Raw genomic sequence first — 23,770 nt, forward strand, 5'->3', positions numbered from 1 at the left:
GAAGGTGCATTGATGTGAGTACACTATTTTAATACAATGATTTTTAATACAATAATATACAGTAAATCCTCTCTTGGGCGGCCACCCCTTTAGCCAGGAAGTAGTGGCTGTAAATTAGAGGCGGCCTCTCAAAAGAAGTTTGAATTCATAAATATTGGAAGCAAAAGTGCTTGGAAACACTGAATTGTCTTCTTCTTTTTCTTCCTCGTTTGAGGTGGAAAACTCCATGTGAGAACCATCCCACTGGTACTGCTCATACAGTGACCGCCTATAAGGGGTTTTGCTGTTATAATGAAAAAATGTGTCCTGGTATGTTTTTAATGCTGAAGAGGAATGTTATCCAAACACGCATACATACACTCACAATCTCACTCGCGTTACAAACATGCACATAGATTCATCTGAAGTGACTGACAATGTAATCACAGGCTAGAGTTTGCCAGTAGGCCTAAAGTACTTTGGCCCAGTGATGAATAGACTCAGTCATATTCAGCTTCTTTACGGGTGTTATAGGGTAAATGTAATGAACTGCAGAAACAACGCGGACACCATCCCCACCCCTCCTCTTTCCTTGCAAACTCCGCCTGTTAGTGTTACGCGCAATCAGTCGATCGGCGCAATCTAGCTTACTCTGATTCAGTCAAGTATGTGCACAGCCGAATTTATCTGGTCAGAAGCACATAGAAAGAAACAGATAGTACACTCAAAATCAGTGTGTGGTAAAACGAAACTTGGAAAGCGACTTTCCAATGACTCCGACATAAGGCGTGTGTGTGTGTGTGCGACGCCGCCTCTCACGAGTTACAGGGTAAACAAGATGGCGGACGCCTTGGCCAACCGGAACGCGTTTTCCGATCGCGCGAAGAAGGAATGTCCCTTCTGCCTGTTTAGTAATCTGTGGTCGCACCAACCCAAACGGCACAGTCATAGAGAAAACAAGAAAGGCAAGGCCTTCAAGACTATGTTCTCTATTCGTTATTATAATTATATACAGCTTCGCGAAAATAAAAACAAACAAACAAAAAACAAAAATACCTTTAATGCAGATTCGAACCACGGATGTTTGGATCGAGAATGAGTGGTTTTACCCACTGCGCTAACGCGGGTTCAATGTTGACGTTCCAAAATTATCCTTTGAGCATGTTCTTTTAGCGGAATGACTCGACAGTGGCAATCGAAGTCACAACGCGGTTGAAATCATGTTATTTTGGTATATCTCGGGCATTAAAAAAATTCTTTCTTTCAAGTCCGAGGTAAAGGAGACGTTCCCTTCACCTCAAAAACACTGCAATATATGTCTGTTTGTGTAGATCTGCACAGATCCGTGTTCGACAAACTTTGTCTTTCCACTCACTGAGAAACAACACCTTCCATTCAATTTCTTTTTTCTGTTCATTCTAGTTAATTAAGTATCCACTTTAAAACATTCGTAAGCAGTAAACACGTCGATGATTATTTAAGAAATTCTTTTAATTTGGCGTGAAAGGAAACGTTGCCATCGCGTCAGTGCTTCGCAACATGTTTTGTCAAGATCTGCACTGACCAGGGCCGTGTAGAGGTAGTGAAACGGTTGATTCAGATTTTCTTTTTCGTTCATTCTCTTTTATTCAGAGTCCACTCTAGAATATTCATATGCAGTAAACACGTCAATAATGTAGTTAGTGTAACCGTATGTGTTCTGTCCAGAATGTGTATTTCTTTGCGTTTAATTGCGGACATGAAAATGAGGTCATGGCGTATTCAGACAATCGGGAAGTTTCAAATGGGTAACAGCGGTTTTCGGAATGCGGAACAAACATCAACGAAATAAACTGTTAATGATTCGGAAATACGGCTAAATTCGGGAGACTTACAACCTTTTACTGGAATGACTGTGAAGATATTTTTTCTACTATTTTTAAGCCAAATTTGCTATTGGCAGACAAAGTATTTCCAGAGAAAATGGCAATGTTAAAGTTCACCACACACACAAACAACCGAACACCGGATAAAACACAAACTCACCTTGTTTACACAAGTGAGTCAAAAACAGCAACAGACAGCTTGCACCATAACCCTTTCAACCCTCGGCAGTTTACAGCCTCGACAGGTTTTCATGCCATATTGATGCGAAAAAAACAACAACACACACACACACACACACACACAAAAACTGCACGAAATACACCGTTTTCCCTCCAGATCACATATGGACACATCCGAAAGAGGTAAGTTCCCATTCTTTCTTTGCGGTATGAATGTGAAAACCGAGCCATCTCGATCGGGCTCTGCGACGGGCGCTATAGCCTAGTGGTTAAAACGTTGGACTTTCAGTCTATGGGTCTGGGGTTCGAACCTCGGTGACGGCGCCTGGAGGGTAAAGGGTGGAGATTTTTTCCGATCTCCCAGATCAACATATGTGCAGACCTGCTAGTGCCTGAACCCCCTTCGTGTGTGTACACAAGCAGAAAATCAAATATGCACGTTAAAGACCCTGTAATCCATGTCAGCGTTCGGTGGGTTATGGAAACAAAAATATATCCAGCATGCACACCCCCGAAAACGGAGTATGGCTGCCTACATGGCGGGGTAAAAACGGTCATACACGTAAAAGCCCACTCGTGTGCATACGAGTGAACGTGGGAGTTGCAGCCCACGAATGAAGAAGAAGAAGAAGAAGATCGGGCTCTGCTCCTTATCTTCAGGAACTCCTCCAGATCGATATTGCGTCTCAGTCTCTGCGTTCTTCCTGTGACACTCGCATTTTTCGCATACCAAGCAGGCGAAAGAATTTCCATGGGGAACGTGCTTTCTCTTTCATTGGACCTGTCATCTGGAACAAGCTCCCTTATTCTGTCCGACACGCCCAGTCTTTGTCCTCATTCAAATCAGCTGTCAAAACTCACCTTTTCCACAGTTGTTATGATTAGTTTTCCCGCCCCGTATGTCTGTCTGCGATTGTTGGTGGGTGGAGAGAGGAATGGGGCTGTATCGGTATGAATGGCTGGTGTGTGTGTGTGTGTGTGTGTGTGTGTGTGTGTGTGTGTGTGTGTGACCTGTTTATTTCAGTTATGATGCATGTAGGCAAACGAATGTTATGAAGTGTATCTGCATCAATTTATGAATGTGTAATTTGTAAACGCTGTGCGCTCTCCGGAGATAGGGCGTCCAAATGTTCATTATTATTATTATTATTATTATTATTCTAGTGAGGCGAATTTTGTTCGTCAGAGCAGTGCTAGGGCGCGGGGCTCCATGAGTTAAAAGCACTGGATACAAGCTACAAATATTCGATAGATCATTTTAACTCACTCAGTACTGCCAGTCCTCTTTTCTCCTCCACACAGACCCCTCGGATGTCCAGTGGGTGTCTCAATGACCCAACCTTTAGCTTCCGTCGTCAGAATTGTGGTATTCTTTGTCAACATTCACCTCTTCAGTATAAGAGCCTTCCGCTTGCAATATTTTGATGGTGGTAATTGGGGTGAAACGCAGTTAACGTCGTCTCTTTCGCCGTTCGTATGGAGAGAGTTAAACACACGCCAGTGAATGCATTGTGTCGCCGTTTCTGCAGCGCCAGTCAGTATCATGAGGAAGGCAGGAGAGATTCTCTGCGGAGGTTCCATTACAAATACTAAACACGATCAGATTTTCTTCACTGTTTAATTAACTCGACAAAGATCCTGTTGCTCTAGCTATCCATGTTTATAAAAATAAATTTTTTCAATATAATACGTATGTAGTTCTGCAGCATTCACACACACACACACACACACACACACACACACAAAAGCAGGTGAACAGGGAAAAGACGGCTATGGGAAACAAACCCACAACACCCTAAAGCTTAACGAATTTAATCAGAATCACAGCAATTCGTCCAAAAGTAGCATTGCAAACTCAGAGGAGGTGTTGAGAGCAACGAGTACACGTGAACAACAAACACAACTCTGCTCACAGACAAACGCACGCATAGATGTACAGACACAACAGACAACAGCACTCGTGACTCCTGCCCGCCATGAGTCAGACAGAAACATCACACAATGTTGTTTCTTTGACTTGTTATTTGGTACGTGATCACACGCAATGATCATGGTTGCGATTGAACGTGTATTTCATATGGGCCGTAAGCATGTGTCGGCTGATGAGTGAAATATGAACGTTGTCATAATTAGCTTTGTTTTTGTTTTTTGATCTATGTGCTGCCGGGGTTCTTTTCAAAAAAGTCCTTTTAACTGGAAAAGAGATGAACAAGATGAGTTTATCAGCTACAAAGAGCATTTTCTGTTTGGTGTGTGTGTGTGTGTGTGACTTTCATTTATCGGATCACCACTGTGCACATGCAAACTGACTCACACTAGCAACGGAACAATCATCGGGTGAGTCTCTCTGTGTCTGTCTGTCACAAGGTTTCGCCCTTTTTCGCAATTTTTTTTGAATGTTTTATAGTTAGTTAAATTGCCGTTTGTTCCCCTTCTGTTTTGCTTTGTTTTCATGTAAACTTCCCGTTCTTTTCCCCTGTTGACACTTCTTCAGTTAATTTCGTACATTAAAGCGCGTGTCTTTGTTCAACATTTATCAAGTATTTTATTTTAAAAACAAGAGAGGCAAGGCCTTCAACACTCATTTGTGATACACTTAAAAAAAAAAAATCCAAGCTTTTTATGTATTGAGTATAATGCATTTACTGTTATATTTATATTTTTTGTATTCTCTAAACTTGGCACTTTGATCTGATATTCGACCCAACAAAAGATCTGTCATTATTATCATTTTTTGTTCAAAGAGGAACTTCTTTTGCTAAGCATGGAAGTTTTGTTTATGCAAACGTTTTGGTGCTGACAGTAAAATAAGGGAAATTACTCTGTAATTAATGCTAGGGGACTTAGTTTGCTTTAAACTGATCTTTCTCATCTTAAACATTACATTTTGAAATTATACTCAATACATAAAAAGCTTGGATTAAAAAAAAAAAAAAAAGTGCATCACAAGTGAGTCTTGAAGGCCTTGCCTCTCTTGTTTCAAAATGTAATGTTTAAGATGAGAAAGATCAGTTTAAAGCAAATTAAGTCCCCTAGCATAATTACAGAGTAATTTCCCTTTTTTTACTATCTGCACCAAAACGTCTGCAAAATAAATAAACTTCCATGCTTAGCAAAAGAAGTTCCTGTTTGAACAAAAAAATGATAATTATGACTGCTCTTGTTGTTGGGTCGAATATCAGATCAAAGTGCCAAGTTTAGAGAATACAAAAAATATAAATATAACAGTAAATGCAGTTTGCATATAATTAGGCTTCATTTTTTAATTTTTTTGTGCCCATCCCATAGGTGCAATATTGTTTTAAACAAGATGACTAAAAAGAACAGAGTTTTTCCTATTTTTATGCCTAATTTGGTGTCAACTGACAAAGTATTTGCAGAGAAAATGTCAATGTTAAAGTTTACCACGGACACACACACACACACACACACACACAACCGAACACCGGGTTAAAACATAGACTCACTTTGTTTACACAAGTGAGTCAAAAATTACTGTGATTAAAAAAAAAACACAAAAAAAACCCCGTACTCTTTTTTCTTTTCAAGGATGACACATATGCGGTTTATATACATGTATATTTGATTTGATTGACTTAGTGAGGGAACAGTACATGTATTCCGGTTTTCGTTTACCAGTTGTATTTCTAGATCGCTTTTTAAGACTTTTGTTATTTAAAAAAAAAAAATAAAAAAAAAAATAAAATAAAAATCATCAAATTCTTTCTCAGAAATCTTTGAGGGTGCACCTTTGAAATCTTTTCGTCACCTCAGTCATGTCGTTATTACCATTCAATATTGAAAATAGTTACGTTACACTAATTCAATTTTCTTGGGTTACTGTTGGTTACCTTTATATAAAGTGAGGGAAAATATTTTCCTTACCACTGTTAGAGCTTTCACTGGTTAGAGCTAATCAACATTGATATTTGACAGAATACAGTGAAACACTCCTTGACGCTGTGATATATCTTATCTTTGGTTTAAAAAAAAATCACAGTAAACCCCACCCCCCATCATTTTAATACCCTTCAACCCACCAATTTCCCGGTAAAAGGCATTTAGAATTTGTTTTTAAGTTTTCATTGAACAACTGCGGATCTGCCTGAAAAGTTACTGGAGCAAAGCCAGTTTCTCGGGCAGTTTCAGTTTCAGTTGCTCAAGGAGGCGTCACTGCGTTCGGACAAACCATATACGCTACACCACATCTGCCAAGCAGATGCCTGACCAGCAGCGTAACCCAACGCGCTTAGTCAGGCCTTGAGAAAAAAAAAAACCCAAAAAACAAAAAAAAACGGGGGAATATATAATAGATAAGCTTACATAAATAAATGAATAATAATTATAATGTAGAAAAAGGTAGTAGTAATAATAATAGTAATACTAATAAAATGATTAAAAAAAAAGAATAATAAAAAATAAATAAATAAATAAATAAATTAAAAAAAATAAATAAAAAAATAAATAAGACAACAATGGTGATAAATAAGCGAATAAATGTAAAACATGAAGACACACATTCACACACACACACCCACACATGCACAACAGAAATGCACCAAACATGCAGTTTCACAGATATGAAAGCACAGTCAAATACATATAAACGTACATGAGCTCCAACACACACACACACACACACACACACACACACACACATTACCTTGCACCTCCTCTACCCCCCTCCTCCACACTCGGGCATGAAGGATGAACGATGTGGTTGTGTGAACGGGGCGTGCCAGTGCGGAGGATGCGTGAGAAAGAGGGGCACACCGTGCACGTGCGGCACGTTATAGTCCTCCGATGTCTCTTCGTCACTGAACGATCTTTGGATAAGTCTATGTCTCTATGTAACTGAGCAGTTTTGAGGTGTCTGTCTCTGTTTCTTTGTTACTGAGCAGTCTTTGAAAAAGTCTCTATGTGTCTCTGTCTCTGTCACTGAGCAATCTTCAGGTGAGTTTATATGTGTCACTGTCACTGAGCAATCTTTGGGTGAATCTCTATGTGTCTCTGTCTCTGAGCAATTTATGGGAAAATCTATGTCCGTCTCTCTGTCACTATGAAATCCTTTGTCTCTGTCGCTGAGCAATCCTTGGGTGAGTTGGTCTGTGTCACTCTGTCGCTGAGCAGTCTGAGGGCAGGTCTGTCTCCGTATGTTTGTCACTGAGCAGTCTTTGGGGGAAGAACATCTTAGTTTTGGCTCACATGTGTGTTTACACACAACGTGAGTCTATGTTGTAAACACTATTTCAATTGTTCGTGTGCCGGTAGGTCGTCAGTGTTACTGCCGAGGTATGTGCAACTCTCCACCTGTTTTGTTTGCATCTTGCCTTCCAGCTTCATGAGAGTTGTGTTTGCTGTGTTGACCTTGACGATCTTGTTCTTCCCTCCACGGATGTTGAGGCCCAGGCAAGCTGAGGTTTCCGCAAAAGAGCTGGTCTTTTCCTGCATCTGCTGTTGGGTGTCGGCGAGATGGACCAGATCATCTGGAAAGTCAAGGTCGCCGACTGTGTCCAAAGTGACCAATGCATGCGCGTTTGGCTTCTGGGCTGTGGAAGTCTTCCTAATCCAGTCTATTGCAAGCTGGAACAGGAAACACGACAGTAAGCAACGTTGCTTCACTCCTGTCTTTAAAAGTATTTCTAGTATATAAAAAAAAGAATTCGTTTAAAGTTTACCACGAGCACACACAGAGTTACAGACAGGCGTGTAGGCAGACAGACAGACAGACAGAAACAGACATACCCCCATGCCCCCCCCTCCCCCAGGCCCCCAGCCCCTCCCTCCCAACACACACACACACACACACACACACACACACACACACCATTAAACTGCAAACTGTTTTTCATTATCTTCTCACTTGCAGGTTGTACAAGGATAGTGTCAACAAAACAGCAATGGCTGCTAACAAAGACATGACAGGATCCGCCAACACCACCAACGACGACAACAACCACACCCCCATCACCACCGAGCCACTACAGCTGCCCAGAAACCTGGGCCTGATCCCCGCCATCAGCTACGTTGCGGGAGGCATCATCGGGGTGGGCATCTTCGTCTCCCCCCAAGCGGTTCTGCTGAACACGGGGAAGTCCGTGGGCGTGGCTCTGTGTGTGTGGACCTTCTGTGCCTTCCTCGCTTTCTGTGGGGCTCTCTGCTATGCTGAGCTCGGTCAGTCCTGTCTCTCTGCATCTGTCTTTCTTCTACCCCCTCCGACCCCCATCCCCACCCCCCCACTCCCACCCGACCCTCGACCTCACCAGACCCTGCCCACCTGGGGGAATATAGACCTGGGGGAACATAGACCTGGGGGAACATAGACCTGGCGGAACATAAACCTGGCGGAACATAGACCTGGCGGAATGCAATAGACCTGGGGGAACATGGACCTGGGGGAATACAATAGACCTGGGGGAACATGGACCTGGGGGAATACAATAGACCTGGAGGAAAATAGACCTACCAAAAACGTTTTTGGGGAACATTGACCTGGGGGAAGATCGACACGCTCCCATCTCATGTGCGTTTAATCCCCTGTCTGTCGGTTAACCTCTGTTTGACCTAAAACTCCTTGTACTGCGGAGGTTTTGCTGAGTTTGGTAAATACTCGGCCACTCTGTTAGTTGTTACTATACTCTGATGCGCAACTCTCTCTCTCTCTCTCTTTCTTTCTCTCTCTGTCCTGTCTGTCTGCCTGTCTTTCCCTCTCTCTTTCTCTGTGCACGTGTGTGTGTGTGTGTGTGTGTGTGTGTGTGTGTGTGTGTGTGTGTTTGTGTTACCTGTTCATCCATGTCCCAGTGCATACGCGCACAATGCGGCACACAGGCCACAGACACTAGGGAATTCTAGTGTCAATGCACAGGCACGCGTATCCGCAAGTCTGGTGGCTCCTACACCTACGTCCGATCGGCGTTCGGGGACGGAGTGGGCTTTGTGCTCCTGTGGACACAGCTGGTGGTGGTCAGACCAATGTCCACGGCCCTGGGCGTTCTGGCCGCCTCGGAATACGCCCTGAGACCTGTCTTCGTCTTCTGTCCCCACCTGGCCCCCGCCCCTGCCAAAGTGATGCTGTCTGTGTGCATCCTGGGTAAGTTCATAGAATTCTGTTTATCGTCAGGTGTAGCGAGAAAAAAAGAAGAAGAAAAAAAGAAAAGGAAAAAGAAGACCGCACGTGCGTTTGACTGAAACATAACATGAAAACATATTCATGTCTTGCACTAACGCAATGCAGGTGAATCTTAGGTATTTCTGACTGTCTCCATTTGATCGAACGAACGATATATTTCACTTCAAGATCTAAGGTTGTGAGTTTTAAGTTTGCTCCTTACTTAGTTAATTATTCTTACCGAGTAAAACTGGTGAAACCCTGCCTGTCAGTATGCTCTATCTCTGTTGGCCAAATTTCGCGGCTTATGCAGTAATAAGACACCTCCACCAGCCCCGTCGTCTCCTCAGCCAGGGAGAGAGAAAGAGAGTGAGAGAGAGAGTTGTATGTCAAGTTACAACTAACAAACAGTGTGTGTGTGTGTGTGTGTGTGTGTGTGTGTGTGTGTGTGTGTGTGTGTGTGCAGGGCTGCTGGTGTTTCTGAACAGCCTCAGCACCAGGTGGGTGGCCGTGGTGCAGACAGTGTCCACAGTGTGCAAGCTGTCATCCCTCGTCGTCATCATCCTCATCGGCCTCGTCTTCCTCATCATGCATGGTGTGTGTGTGTGTGTGTGTGTGTGTGTGTGTGTGTGTGTGTGTGTGTGTAAGCGGTGTGGATGCAGTGTGGTGACGTGTGGTGTGGAATAGTGTAGGGAGATGTGAGGTAAAACGGCGTGGTTTAGGGTGTGGTATAGTGTGGGAAGGTGTGTTGTGTGTTGTGGAATGGCGTGGTTTAGGGTGTGGAAAAAGTGTGGGAAGGTGAAGTGTGGGGTGAAATGGCGTGGTTTAGGGCGTTGTATAGTGTGGGAAGGTGAAGTGTGGGGTGAAATGGCGTGGTTTAGGGCGTTGTATAGTGTGGGAAGGTGTGGTGTGGGGCAGAATGGCGTGGTTTAGGGTGTGGTATAGTGTGGGAAGGTGTGGTGTGGGGCAGAATGGCGTGGTTTAGGGTGTGGTATAGTGTGGGAAGGTGTCATGTGTGTTGTGGAATGGCGTGGTTTAGGGTGTGGAAAAGTGTGGGAAGGTGTGGTGTGGGGTGGAATGACGTGGTTTATGGTGTTGTATAGTGTGGGAAGGTGTGGTGTGGGGTGGAATGGCGTGGTTTATGGTGTGGTATGGTGTGGGAAGGTATGGTGTGGGGCTGAATGGCGTGGTTTAGGGTGTGGTATAGTGTGGGAAGGTGTGATGTGGTGTGGTATGGCGTGGTTTAGGATGTTGTATAGTGTGGGAAGGTGTGGTGTGGGGTGGAGAGGTGTGGATTATTCCTCGTCATGCAGGTTCCTTTGTGTTTGGATGCGGTGTGGTATGGGGTGATGTGGTGTAGTGTGGTGTGGGCTAGTGTGGTGAGGTGTCGAGGGGAGGGGTATGGTGTGCGGTGGTGTGGTGTGGTGTCCAGTGGAGGGGTGTGATGTGATGTGCTGTGTGGTATGGAGACACACACACACACACACACACACACACACATGTATATATATATATATATAGAGAGAGAGAGAGAGAGAGAGAGAGAGAGAGAGGAAGTGGGGAAGAGAGAGAGAGAGTATCATCATCCTGTGTCGTGCCATTCCAGGACCTTCAGAGAGCTTGCAGGATCCCTTCAGTCCTCAGGAACTGTCGGTACAGGACATCACTTTCGCCATTTACTCCTGTTCCTTCGCTTACTATGGTTGGTGAGTGAACCTGGAATCTCTGTAGATATCATTCTGGCCGTCAGTCAATGAAGGTCTGTATTGTCATCTGTTGTGTCTCTGTTTTTGTTTTTCCCGTCTCTCTGTTTCTTAATCTCTGTCTTGCTCACCCTCATCGCCCCTGTCTGTCTGTCTCTGTTTGTCTGTCTGTCTATCTGTCTCTCTCAACAAGTTAGTTGTTTTGATAACAAGTTAGTTGTTTTGATCAATATAGAATAGAGTGTATTTGGTTAGAGATTCATTTCAAAGGGACAAAGCCAATCCTTGTGTGTTTTCTTTACAGAAACCCCGAAGAACGGGTTGAATGGCATGATCGCTTTGAACTGATGATGGAAGATGCTTTGAACTATTCCACAGAAGTAATTGTGCTAGGTGATTTTAATATAGATTTGTTAAAACCACAGGATAAATGGAGACGCACTTTTGAATCATACAACTTAACACAGATTGTAGATACCCCAACAAGAAAGACGCTGCTCTCAGAAACGTTAATTGATCACATTTATGTAACTTCTAACTCTAGCAGTGTTGTAGAAACATCTGTTCCCGTATTCGGCCTTAGCGATCACTTTCCTGTTTGTGTAACATGGTCAAAGAAAGGAATAAAAATCCCCAGGTGCAGTCACAAGTATATATCGTTCCGCAGCTACAAAAAGTTTGATACAGAGGGATTTCTGTCAGATTTATGTATGGTTGATTTTTCTAATGTTTACCAGTGTACCGATCCTGATAGTGCTCTTGCAACTTGGTATAGTAACTTTCTTTCTGTCTTTAACAAGCATGCTCCCTTAAGGACTAAACGTGTCAAACATGAAGTAAAGCCTTCTTGGTTAACTGAAGACATTAAATTAGAAATAGAGTATCATGATCTGTTACTGAAAACTACAGGAAAAGATGAGAAATTTAAGAAACAGAGAAACAAAGTAACTGCAATGAAACGGGCTGCCCAAAAGAAATATTTCAGTGACTTGATAATAAATAAAAAGGATTCAAAATCCATCTGGAAAGCTATCAACCAACTGTCGAGGAAAAATTCAATTTCTGCTACTGGAAATGAACTATCTCCTGAAATCCTAAATAAACATTTTACTACTATCACCGAAAGAATTGTCAAGGTTGATAACACACAGTCCAATGACTTGCAGTTACTAAAATGTTTCTGTGATACCAAACACATACAATCTAACATATATTAGCGTACATGACGTGTTCAAGGAATTATCTTCATTAAAACTGTCCAGATCCCGAGGTTTGGATGGCATGGATAGTGAAATATTAAAGATTTCAGCACCTATTATCTCTAAACACATTAAATACATCTATAACCTCTGCATTGATAAATCCTCCTATCCTCAAGCTTTTAAAAATGCTAAAGTGTTCCCTGTCTTTAAAGCTGGTGATCCATCTGACCCTGTAAACTATAGGCCTATATCAATATTATCCACATTACCCAAACCCCTCGAAAAACATATTAAACTTAATCTTCAAGCACATTTCAGCAAATATGATTTATTTCATCCCAACCAAAGTGGCTTTAGAAAAAAATCATTCCTGTCACACCGCACTAACAAATCTCGTAGAAGAATGGCATTTAAACATAAACAACGACTCATTTACTGGTTCTGTTTTTATTGATTTTGCTAAAGCTTTTGATACTATTGATCATAATCTTCTCTCAAAAGTTAATTCTTTCAAATTATTTGTTCTTACTATTGATAATAACCTGTCATGGTCTAATCATGTTTCTGCTTTATGTAAAAAGCTATCGAAAAAATTATATCAGCTCAACAGAATTAAACATTTCCTTGATCAACATACCCGCAAGTTATTTTTTCACGCATACATTCAACCTGACATCGACTATGCCTCAACATGCTGGGACTTAGCAAGCAAAAATTGCTTGAAACCACTCATAAGCATATACAGACGTTCTCTCAAGATTATTCTCCTCAAATCTTCTATCTATACTAACGACTACAAAGAACTAAACATTATTCCTTTCCATCTCAAATGTATCTTTAATAAAGGTGTTTTTATGTACAAAATTAAAAAGAAATTAGCACCATCCTACCTTCAGAGGAAATTTCCTGAAAAAAAGTGTTTGTGGCAAAAATACCATTTCTATCCCTCGTCCGAGAACTAACCTTTTCATGACATCTCTCATGTATTATGGTGGTAAACTATGGAATGAAATTCCCGACTATCTGAAAAATAAATCCACCTTGGTATCATTCAAAAAAGAGTACCAAAAATATCTCATGAAACAATTATAAATAATTCTTACATACCGTGTTTTGTTTGAGCTTCTTGAGAGAGCTTCTACACAATAACATTTTTTTCGTTGCTCTCTGACAATGTGAACAGGGAAAGGAGCTCAGAAGATTAGTGTATATCAGTCCGTGTATACATGCGTGCGTAAGCTGGTGCGTGCGTGCGTGCGTGCGTGTGTGTGTGTGTGTGTGTGACTGAGTTATATTCCATGCTATTTTTTTATGTTTCGTGATTAACTCCTGTTGTTGTAGTTGTTGTTGTTGTTACTGTCTACACCGAGTGTCCGTACCGATTTTGATTTTTTTCCCCCCTTTTTCATCTTTTGTGCGTGTGAGTGTGTGTGTGTGTGTTTGTGCGTGAGGGAGGGCATGGTGTAAAGAAGCTTCCAGCTTATCCAGTTACCCTCAGTAAAACATTTGTTCATCTCTCTCATGTTGTTTATACACGGTAATTGCAAAGTGACTCACTCTCTCAAAGTGTGTGAGACTTGTTTATTTCAGTTGTGATGCATATAGGCAAACGAATGTTATGAAGTGTATCCGGCGCATCAATTTATGTATGTGTAATTGTATTTGTAAAAGTGACTCACTCTCACTCTCTCTCTCAAAGAGTGTGTGTGTGTGTGTTGTGTTGTGTGTGTTGTGTTGTGTGTGTGCAACTCGCTGTCTCTCACCCTTCCTATGAGAACAGCCAGCAGTCTTCCTGGCATTTAATTTCTTCGTCCTGGTTTTCTTCAAGGGATAATCTCAACATGGCGACTGAAGAAGTGAAGAATCCTCAGAGGTAATGACAATGTCTCTTTGTCTCTTTCTGTCTGTCTGTCGTGTGTGTGTGTGTGTGTGTGACTGACTGAATTTAGATTCTCTATAATTTGTTTTACCATGTATTACTCTATTAGCAATATTACAGGTTGTGTGTCTTTGTTGATGTTTGTTTATGAGTGTGTGTGTGTGTGTGTGGTGTTAATGCATGAATTTTATCAGCGGACTGGGCATAGAACATAAGGTCATTTCACAAGTTTATTCGTTATGTGAAAATGATTGATTATGGGTACAAATTTTTTTTTTTTTTTTTAAAGCACAGAAAACAAGAAAGGCAAGGCCTTGAAGACTCACTTGTGATACACTTTTTAAAAAATCCAAGTTTTTATGTATTGAGTATAATGCATTTATTGTTATATTTATATTTTTTGTATTCTCTAAACTTGGCACTTTGATCTGATATTCGACCCAACAAAGGATCTGTCATTATTATCATTTTTTGTTCAAACAGGAACTTCTTTTGCTAAGCATGGAAGTTTTATTTATTGCAAACGTTTTGGTGAAGATAGCAGAACAAGGGCAATTACTCTGCTGGGGAACTTAGTTTGCTTTAAACTGATCTTTCTCATCTTAAACATTACATTTTGAAATTATACTCAATACATAAAAAGCTTGGATTTTTTTTTTTAAAGTGCATCACAAGTGAGTCTTGAAGGCCTTGCCTCTCTTGTTTCAAAATGTAATGTTTAAGATGAGAAAGATCAGTTTAAAGCAAATTAACTCCACTAGCATTACAGAGTAATTTCCCCTTTTTACTATCTGAACCAAAACGTTTGCAAAATAAATAAAAATTCCATGCTTAGCAAAAGAAGTTCCTGTTTGAACAAAAAATGATAATAATGACTGCTCTAGCTGTTGGGTCAGAATATCGGATCAAAGTGCCAAGTTTAGAGAATACAAAAAATATAAATATAACAGTAAATGCAGTTTGCATATAATTAGGCTTCATTCTTTATTTTTTTGTGCCAATCCCAGAAGCGCAATATTGTTTTAAACAAGATGACTGGAAAGAACTGGATTTTTCCTATTTTTATGCCAAATTTGGTGTCAACTGACAAAGTAGTTGCAGAGAAAATGTCAATGTTAAAGTTTACCACGGACACACAGACACACAGACACCCACACACACACACACACAGACAACCGAACACCGGGTTAAAACATAGACTCACTTTGTTTACACAAGTGAGTCAAAAATCACGATGTTAAGAATAATCCATGCATTTCTTTAAAGATATTCAATAGAATTCTTCGTACTCTGACATCAGAAATATCCCACTGGCTGTTCTGCTGGCCGTGGTACTGGCGACAGTGGTGTACTTACTGGCCAACGTGTCTTACCATGCTGTGCTCACCACACCACAAATGGTGTCGGGAGTCGCCGTTGTTGCTGTAAGTGTGTGTCTTCACTAGCTGAAGAGTTTTCCGGTTATGCATGGTTTTAAGCAAGGCTGTCATTTTTCGCTTTTTTTAATTTTTTTTTAAATGCTTTTTATTTTTAAATGTCCATTAAAATAGCTATAAGTATGCAGTGTAACATCGGAAGGGAAATAAATGAACCGAAAAAAAAAGACCAGTCATAATCATGCATGCTATGTGTTGTAAATGGCTACACATGTTAACCAAGCGAAGGATCATAATCATATGCATGTGTTGTGAATGCCTACAAATGTTAATTAACCTGCATCAGAAACGTAGCATGATACGTAGTTGTTAATGAATGCACACAGGTGTTAACTTACAGAAAAATCATATGAATGTGTTATGAATCCATACAGCTGTCTACGCACAGAAGAAACACAGCATAATATGTGCGTGTTATGAACGCGTACAAGTGTTGACTTACATACTATTCATAATTATATGTATGCTTGTGAATGCCTACAGGTGTTAAATTACGAACATAGCATAACATGTACGTGTTATGAACACCTACAAAAGGAACAGCTTAACATGTATACTTACATGTCATGAATACCAACTGGTGTTAACATACAGAAGAATCATAGGATTATCTGTGTGTTATGCACGCTTACAGATGCTAATATTCAGGATTGTAATATGCATGTGTTATGAATGCCTACAAGCCGTTACTTACAGAAGAAACATAGCATAATGTGTAAGTGCTGTGAACACCTGTAAGTATTAACTTACGGAAGAAACATATATGTACGTGTTATAATTCCTACATGCGTTCACTTAAGAAGAATCGTATGTGTACGTGAAATGCCTTCAGGTGTTGAGACAGATGGAACCTGGTATGATATGTAGACCACGTGTTATGTTGCCTTCAGGTGTTAACACAGAAAAAACTTTGCATAATATGCAGACAACGTGTTGTGATTGCCTAAAGGTGTTAACACAAAAGAAACTTTGCATAATATGCAGACAACGTGTTGTGATTGCCTAAAGGTGTTAACACAAAAGAAACTTTGCATGATATGCAGAATACGTGTTGTGATTGCCTAAAGGTGTTAACACAGAAGAATGTTAGCAGAATATACAGACAACGTGTTGTGATTGCCTAAAGGTGTTAACACAAAAGAAACTTTGCATAATATGCAGACTACGTGTTGTGATTGCCTACAGGTGTTACCACAGAAGAATGTTAGCAGATTGCCTAGGTGTTTAACACAGAAGAATGTTAGCATGATATGCAGACAACGTGTTGTGATTGCCTAAAGGTGTTAACACAAAAGAAACTTTGCATAATATGCAGACTACGTGTTGTGATTGCCTAAAGGTGTTAACACAGAAGAATGTTAGCATAATACACAGACAACGTGTTATGATTGCCTACAGGTGTTAGCACAGAAGAATGTTAGCATGATATGCAGACTACGTGTTGTGATTGCCTAAAGGTGTTAACACAGAAGAATTTTAGCATGATATGCAGACAACGTGTTGTGATTGCCTAAAGGTGTTAACACAGAAGAATGTTAGCATGATATGCAGACAACGTGTTGTGATTGCCTACAGGTGTTAACACAGAAGAATGTTAGCATGATATGCAGACAACGTGTTGTGATTGCCTACAGGTGTTAACACAGAAGAATGTTAGCATGATATGCAGACAACGTGTTGTGATTGCCTACAGGTGTTAACACAGAAGAATGTTAGCATGATATGCAGACAACGTGTTGTGATTGCCTACAGGTGTTTACGCAAGTGACGGTTCCTCTCTTGATGTGGGTCATGATACCTTGCATCGCGATCTCCGCTGTTGGAATGGTCAATGTCAATATCTTTGCCGTTGTCAGGTAGTGAGTCAATAGTGGTTCGTTAGTCAGTTAGTTAGTTAGTTTGTTAGTGTGTGTGTGTGTGTGTGTGTGTGTGTGTGTGTGTGTGTGTGTGTGTGTGTCTTTGTGTGTCTGTTTGTGTGTGAGTGATCTGTGTGTGTGTGTGTGTGTGTGTGTGTGTGTGTGTGTGTGTGTGTGTGCCGCAGAAGTTGTAGCAGTATTGTTCATGTTTTGTGTGCATGTTGGGAGCGCGGGTATGTGTTCTATGACCTATTACGTCAGTTCCTGTTTCAGAATGACCTTCATAGGAGGACGTGACGGTTTGTTTCCATCGGTGTTCAGCATGATCAACGTGTCCAGAAAGACACCTCTGGTCGCCGCCCTCGCTCTGGTCAGCCCTCTTTAAGGCTCACGTAGTTATTAGCTGTTAATTTTGTTCTTTTATTTCTTTGTTTGTAATTCTTCATACTCCTTAAATTCGTAAAAGGAAATTCAATCTTAATTTTTTTTTCAAAGTATTTTGTATATTGGATGAGACGATAAACCGAGGTCCCGCGTGCGGCATGCACATCATCAAGTTAACGCACGTAAAAGAACACGCAGCAACACATGGGTTATCTCTAGCAACAATCTGCTTTGATAGGACTGAAACAAAAACATTACTTGCAGACAGAAAAAAAACATGAGCTCTCTCCGGGAAGAGCCACTTGAATTTCACACCGAGAAATTAATTGTGATAATAAAAAAAAAAGAGATAAAAATGTAATAAGAATCTCCTTTCTCTGTCTATGGACCATGCTTTTGGAATGAACTTTCGCTTTCGCTTCGTCGGGTTTCCACACTCAGCTCTTTCAAGTCTGGCCTTAAAACCCACCTTTTTCCAAGATAGCCCCCACCCCTCCCCCCTCCCCTGCCTCTTCTTTGTCTTCAGTTTCTCAAGTTCAAGTTATGCATGCGTGTGAATGACTGGTGTGAAAGCGATTTGACGTATCTCTGCACAAGATTCAGAGCTATATAAATACTAATAATTATTATTATCATTATCATCATTATCATTATTAATACAGTACAATAGTTGCAGTCAGATTGTCTAATTTTACTTCTGCGTTCCGAAGCTACCCCGCCAAATAGGCAACCATACACGGTTTTCGGGGGTGCAGTCGAGGTTTTAACGTCGACAGCCAACCCAGCTGAGCAGCGAAAATGCCATATTTTTATGTTGGATAGTCCGGGATTCGAACCCACAACAAGCAAACAGGTACCCCTGCTGAAGATACACATATCGGCCCACTACGCGCATAGTTCATGGCAAAATGGTAGAATGCCTGCAGTTTCCTTTGTTGTGGCCGATGCTTTTAATTTAGTAGACAACACACACACACACACACACACACACACACACACACACACACACACAGAGCCACACTAGCATACAAAACACACAGAGGCAAACACACACAGACACACAGACACACGCCCCCTAGTTGTCACTGTGCTCCGCAGGGTGTGGCCGGTAGCCTGGTGGTGCTGATGGTGGACAACATCAGTTCTGTTCTGGGGTCCTACGTGCTGTTCAGAACGTCTGGGGAGACACTGACCATCCTGGGCATGTTCCGACTGCGCCGTAAACACCCTGCTACCGATCACACGTATGTGGTGAGTGTTTAACCACTCTGCTACCGATCACACGTATGTAATGAGTGTGTAAACACCCTGCTACTGATAACAACTATGTGGTGAGTGTGTAACCACCCTGCCTACCGATTAAACCTGTGTGGTGTGTAAACACCCTGCTATTGATCACAACTATGTGACGAGTGTGTAAACACCCTGCTACTGATCATACCCATGTGGTTAGTGTGTGAACACCCTGCTACCGATCACACGTATGTGATGAGTATGTAAACACCCTGCTACTGATAGCACCCGATGTGCTAAGTGTGTTAACATCCTGCTGCTGATCACACGTATGTAATGAGTGTGTAAACACCCTGCTACTGATAACAACTATGTGGTGAGTGTGTAACCACCCTGCTACCGATAGCACCTATATGGTGAGTGTGTAACCACCCTGCTACTGATAACAACTATGTGGTAAGTGTGTTAACATCCTGCTACCGATCACACGTATGTAGTGAGTGTGTAAACACCCTGCTACTGATCACACGTATGTAGTGAGTGTGTAAACACCCTGCTACTGATCACACGTATGTGGTGAGTGTGTAAACACCCTGCTACTGATCACACGTATGTGGTGAGTGTGTAACCACCCTGCTACGGATCACACGTATGTGGTGAGTGTGTAACCACCCTGCTACGGATCACACGTATGTGGTGAGTGTGTAAACACCCTGCTGCTGATCACACGTATGTGGTGAGTGTGTAACCACCCTGCTACCGATCACACGTATGTGGTGAGTGTGTAAACACCCTGCTACTGATCACACGTATGTAGTGAGTGTGTAAACACCCTGCTACCGATCACACGCATGTGGTGAGTGTGTAACCACCCTGCTACCGATCACACGTATGTGGTGAGTGTGTAAACACCCTGCTATGATCACACGTATGTGGTAAGTGTGTTAACATCCTGCTACCGATCACACGTATGTGGTGAGTGTGTAAACACCCTGCTGCTGATCATACCTATGTGGTAAGTGTGTAAACACCCTGCTATGATCACTCCTATGTGGTAAGTGTGGAAACACCCTGCTATGTGGTGAGTGTGTAAACACCCTGCTACTGATAACACCTATGTGGTGAGTGCGTAACCACCCTGCTACTGATAACAACTATGTGGTAAGTGTGTTAACATCCTGCTACCGATCACACGTATGTAGTGAGTGTGTAAACACCCTGCTACTGATCACACGTATGTGGTGAGTGTGTAAACACCCTGCTACTGATCACACGTATGTAGTGAGTGTGTAAACACCCTGCTACTGATCACACGTATGTGGTGAGTGTGTAACCACCCTGCTACCGATCACACGTATGTGGTGAGTGTGTAAACACCCTGCTGCTGATCACACGTATGTGGTGAGTGTGTAAACACCCTGCTGCTGATCACACGTATGTGGTGAGTGTGTAAACACCCTGCTACCGATCACACGTATGTGGTGAGTGTGTAACCACCCTGCTACCGATCACACGTATGTGGTGAGTGTGTAAACACCCTGCTGCCGATCATACCTATGTGGTAAGTGTGTTAACATCCTGCTACCGATCACACGTATGTGGTGAGTGTGTAAACACCCTGCTGCTGATCATACCTATGTGGTAAGTGTGTAAACACCCTGCTATGATCACTCCTATGTGGTAAGTGTGGAAACACCCTGCTATGTGGTGAGTGTGTAAACACCCTGCTACTGATAACACCTATGTGGTAAGTGTGTTAACATCCTGCTACCAATAGCACCGGAATGGTGAGTGTGAATAGTTTATTTAGTTACTGCTCTGTAAGCTATGTTCTTTGGCATGCAGGGCAGCAACGAAGAACAGACTCTACTGTCTGTTTTGGGCCAGTCTCTGAATGGTTCCCTCGGTGTGCTTCAGGGTCTTCAGTTCTCCTTCAACTGTTTCTTGAAATACCTCTCTTCCGTCTGCCTTCTGGTGTCCACTGAAGGGCTATCCTTGTGATGTGACCCTTCTCTTTTCGCATGGCGAGTCCAATCCATTTCCGATGCCTTGTCATGATGATGGTTTCCATATTCTCTTGATTGCACTGGGCGAGTAGTTGATTGGAAATGGCAGTGGGCAATAAGTTTCACAGGATTTTTTGGAAGGTTTTTCCATGTTGAAGGTTGACGAGGTGAGTGTGCAAACACCCTGCAGCTGACAGCACGTAGGGCCCGTGCACCTCTCTCCTGTCAAGTTAACATTTCTTCTGGTCACGTCTTTCCATGTGCTGATGTTATTTCCTGTAACATTCCATTTGTCTTGATTAAAAGAATTTAATTATAGGGCTATTTTTTGTTGTTAATTTTGGTTACAGCGCCCTGTTTTTTTGTTTTGTTTCTGTGTGTGTGTGTGTGTGTGTGTGTGCGCGTGCGTGTGCCTTATTGATGTTCATTGTTAGCGGTCTGTGTATTGTAAATGCTCCTTATCATGTTTAAGGGAGTAAGTTCTGACAATTATGATAAATAGGTATACCCATTAACATTATATTCACCCCTCAAGCTATCACAGTGATGATTATGCAGGCCCTGACAGTGCTATCAGTGTATCTAGTGCTGGATTATTTTTGTTCTTCTCTATTATCATCGTGATCATTATCATGCTGGCCCGGTCTACGGTGGCTGTGATGATGTATAGTGGTGAATCATTATTGCTGTTGTTATCATCATCGTCATCATTGTGATGCAGGCCCTGTTAGCAGTGGATTTCGGTGCATGTGGTGGTGAATTATTATTGGTGTTGTTATCATCAACACTATCATGAATGTGCTGCAGGCCCCGACAGCAGTGGCTGTGCTGTTCGTGATGCTGAACGTCAGTCTGGCAATGGTGGCAATCACACGTGACATATCTCGTTACGTCACCCCTCTCCTCGTGGCCCTGACTGGCATCCCTGTCTACTTCCTCTCCACCTCGCGAGTCTGCAGCAGTCAGGGACCGCTGGGAAAACTCCACGGTGAGCCTCAGCGCATGTAAAAGAACCCTTGGCAGCAAAGGATTGTCCCTGGCAAATTTCTGTAGATAACTCCACTTTGATAGGAAAACAAATACAAGTTTGTTGCTTGTCTATTACAGCTCAATGTTCAGCTTATACATCAGATTGACATAATCTCACAGTTGGACCAACAACAAAGCCAGAGCTGTTTGTATGATCAGTGGTTTCTCCACAGCAACGGCAATTCACTTACAGCTAAATCTTTTGTGAAAGACAATGAATATCAAACTAGGAGGCAAGACTACACTGGCTCTTAGAGCTGCAGCATTGGGTGCCAGTTTGGCCTTTTGGGGACCATCTCAAATGCCGACTGTCCAAAAGCCCTCTTGGCCAATAGTGTGGATTTAATTTGAGCAGGACTCTCCAAAATAATCAAAATCTAGCCCAGAAAATCAAGGCAGCAGTTGCCTCTTCTACTGTTTTTGTGGTCGCAGTCGGACACAAGTATAATACATACCCTTGTTAATGAAGAATTTATCTCTGTCATCATTTGGGTGGTACTTTCTGTTCCAGGCTTCTTCATAACAATGAGTCAGAAATTTTTCCTGTGCGACTTTGCCACAAAAACCTACTGATGTGCCATGAAGTCATCACACCATTCTGCCAACAGTGCTAAAGAAATTGTGTAGTATGGTACTGTATGTGTGTGTGAGTGCGCATTTGTGATGATGGTGGTGGTCTTCAGTTATTTTCTTTTTTCTGTCTATGAGTGCATTTGTTTTACTATACAAGTGGATTTTCCTGGTTTTTTTTTTATTTTTTTTTTTTTATTGTGCAAGGGTTTTCTGGTTTTTCCTACACAAGTGGATTCTTCTATTTTTTCACAAGTGTAGTTTTCATGTTCTACAAGTGTATTTTTCAAGTCTTTCAAATTAAGTGTATTTTGCATGTTTTTCACTACAGTAGTGCCTTATTCAAGTCTTTCATTAGACAAGTGGTTTTTGCATGTTTTTCACTATGGAAGTGGGTTATTATTTTTTTTTTTTTCGTTTATCCACATTACTTTGTGCTTTAATAAAAAGTTACATCGCAGCCAAGTCTTACGACAGAGTGTGTGATAAACACCACACCCCCCTTTCCTCGTCACTCCTCCTCATACACACACACACACACACAATTACTCTGCGATGATAGGATAACAACTTTTTGCCAGTTCCCCAAGGACAGTGAGAGAAAGGCATTAGAATCTGACAACAGACATCTAATTAAAATAGATGAAGAAGTTGTGGGTGGGAATGACACAAAAAGGGAAAAAAACATTAATACTGGCTTTAGCCACCAGTTAACGTAATCTACAATATTCTGACTGGAGCGCACTACTCCAAATGGTCATTGTGACCTTCCCACTGACACAGAATGACACACAAAAGGTTATCTGAAAGCACACTCCTACTGAATGCACAGCACAAATCAATAAACCATTCAATGAAACACAGAGAAGTAGAAATAAATCATTAAAACCTCTGTAGAAAACATGTAAAAGGTGTGTTAAACAGAGGTTATCGGCCGTAGCTACTTTCGTTTTCTCCGCATAGGCGGGTAGTAGTTTGCACAGGACAGGAATCGGACCCCTGCCAGAGTCTGCACTAGTGGGTCACGGTTAAGTATGTGTAATTAAATAGATTTTTATGACAGAGCTGTTAGTTCCTGCTGCCTGCCATTATCCATGGGCAGGTCACTCCCCTGTAGAATTATGAGAGGAGGATTCAGGTCTTTCCTTGAAGGGTTTCATTTTATGATAGCTGTTTTCTTTTACTGGGGAACTACTCAATGATCATGTAACAATATTCTTTCTATGTTTTGTTGTTTTTTTCAAACCAGCAAGCAAAACCTATGACAACAAATTTCTACATCTTCCTCTCTCTCTCCCACACACACCCACATATGCAATCATGTATGCACATGTATGCAA

The 23,770-nt window shown here is 41.7% G+C and overlaps 1 protein-coding gene across 1 annotated transcript; it reads left to right on the plus strand.

Annotated features, from left to right (window-relative positions):
* LOC143293493 (Y+L amino acid transporter 2-like) lies at positions 1-23,644 on the plus strand. Its single transcript, XM_076604391.1, has 12 exons — positions 1-14; positions 7,894-8,198; positions 8,890-9,114; positions 9,599-9,727; positions 10,739-10,838; positions 13,866-13,910; positions 15,217-15,340; positions 17,105-17,208; positions 17,482-17,578; positions 18,691-18,843; positions 21,639-21,819; positions 22,372-23,644. Coding segments are annotated over exons 1-12 (1,527 nt in total). The 5' UTR covers positions 1-12; the 3' UTR covers positions 22,434-23,644.
* Positions 23,645-23,770: the final 126 nt, after the last annotated feature.

The sequence above is a fragment of the Babylonia areolata genome, chromosome 19, assembly GCF_041734735.1.
Source record: "Babylonia areolata isolate BAREFJ2019XMU chromosome 19, ASM4173473v1, whole genome shotgun sequence".
In the NCBI taxonomy this organism is placed as follows: Eukaryota; Metazoa; Mollusca; class Gastropoda; order Neogastropoda; family Buccinidae; genus Babylonia; species Babylonia areolata.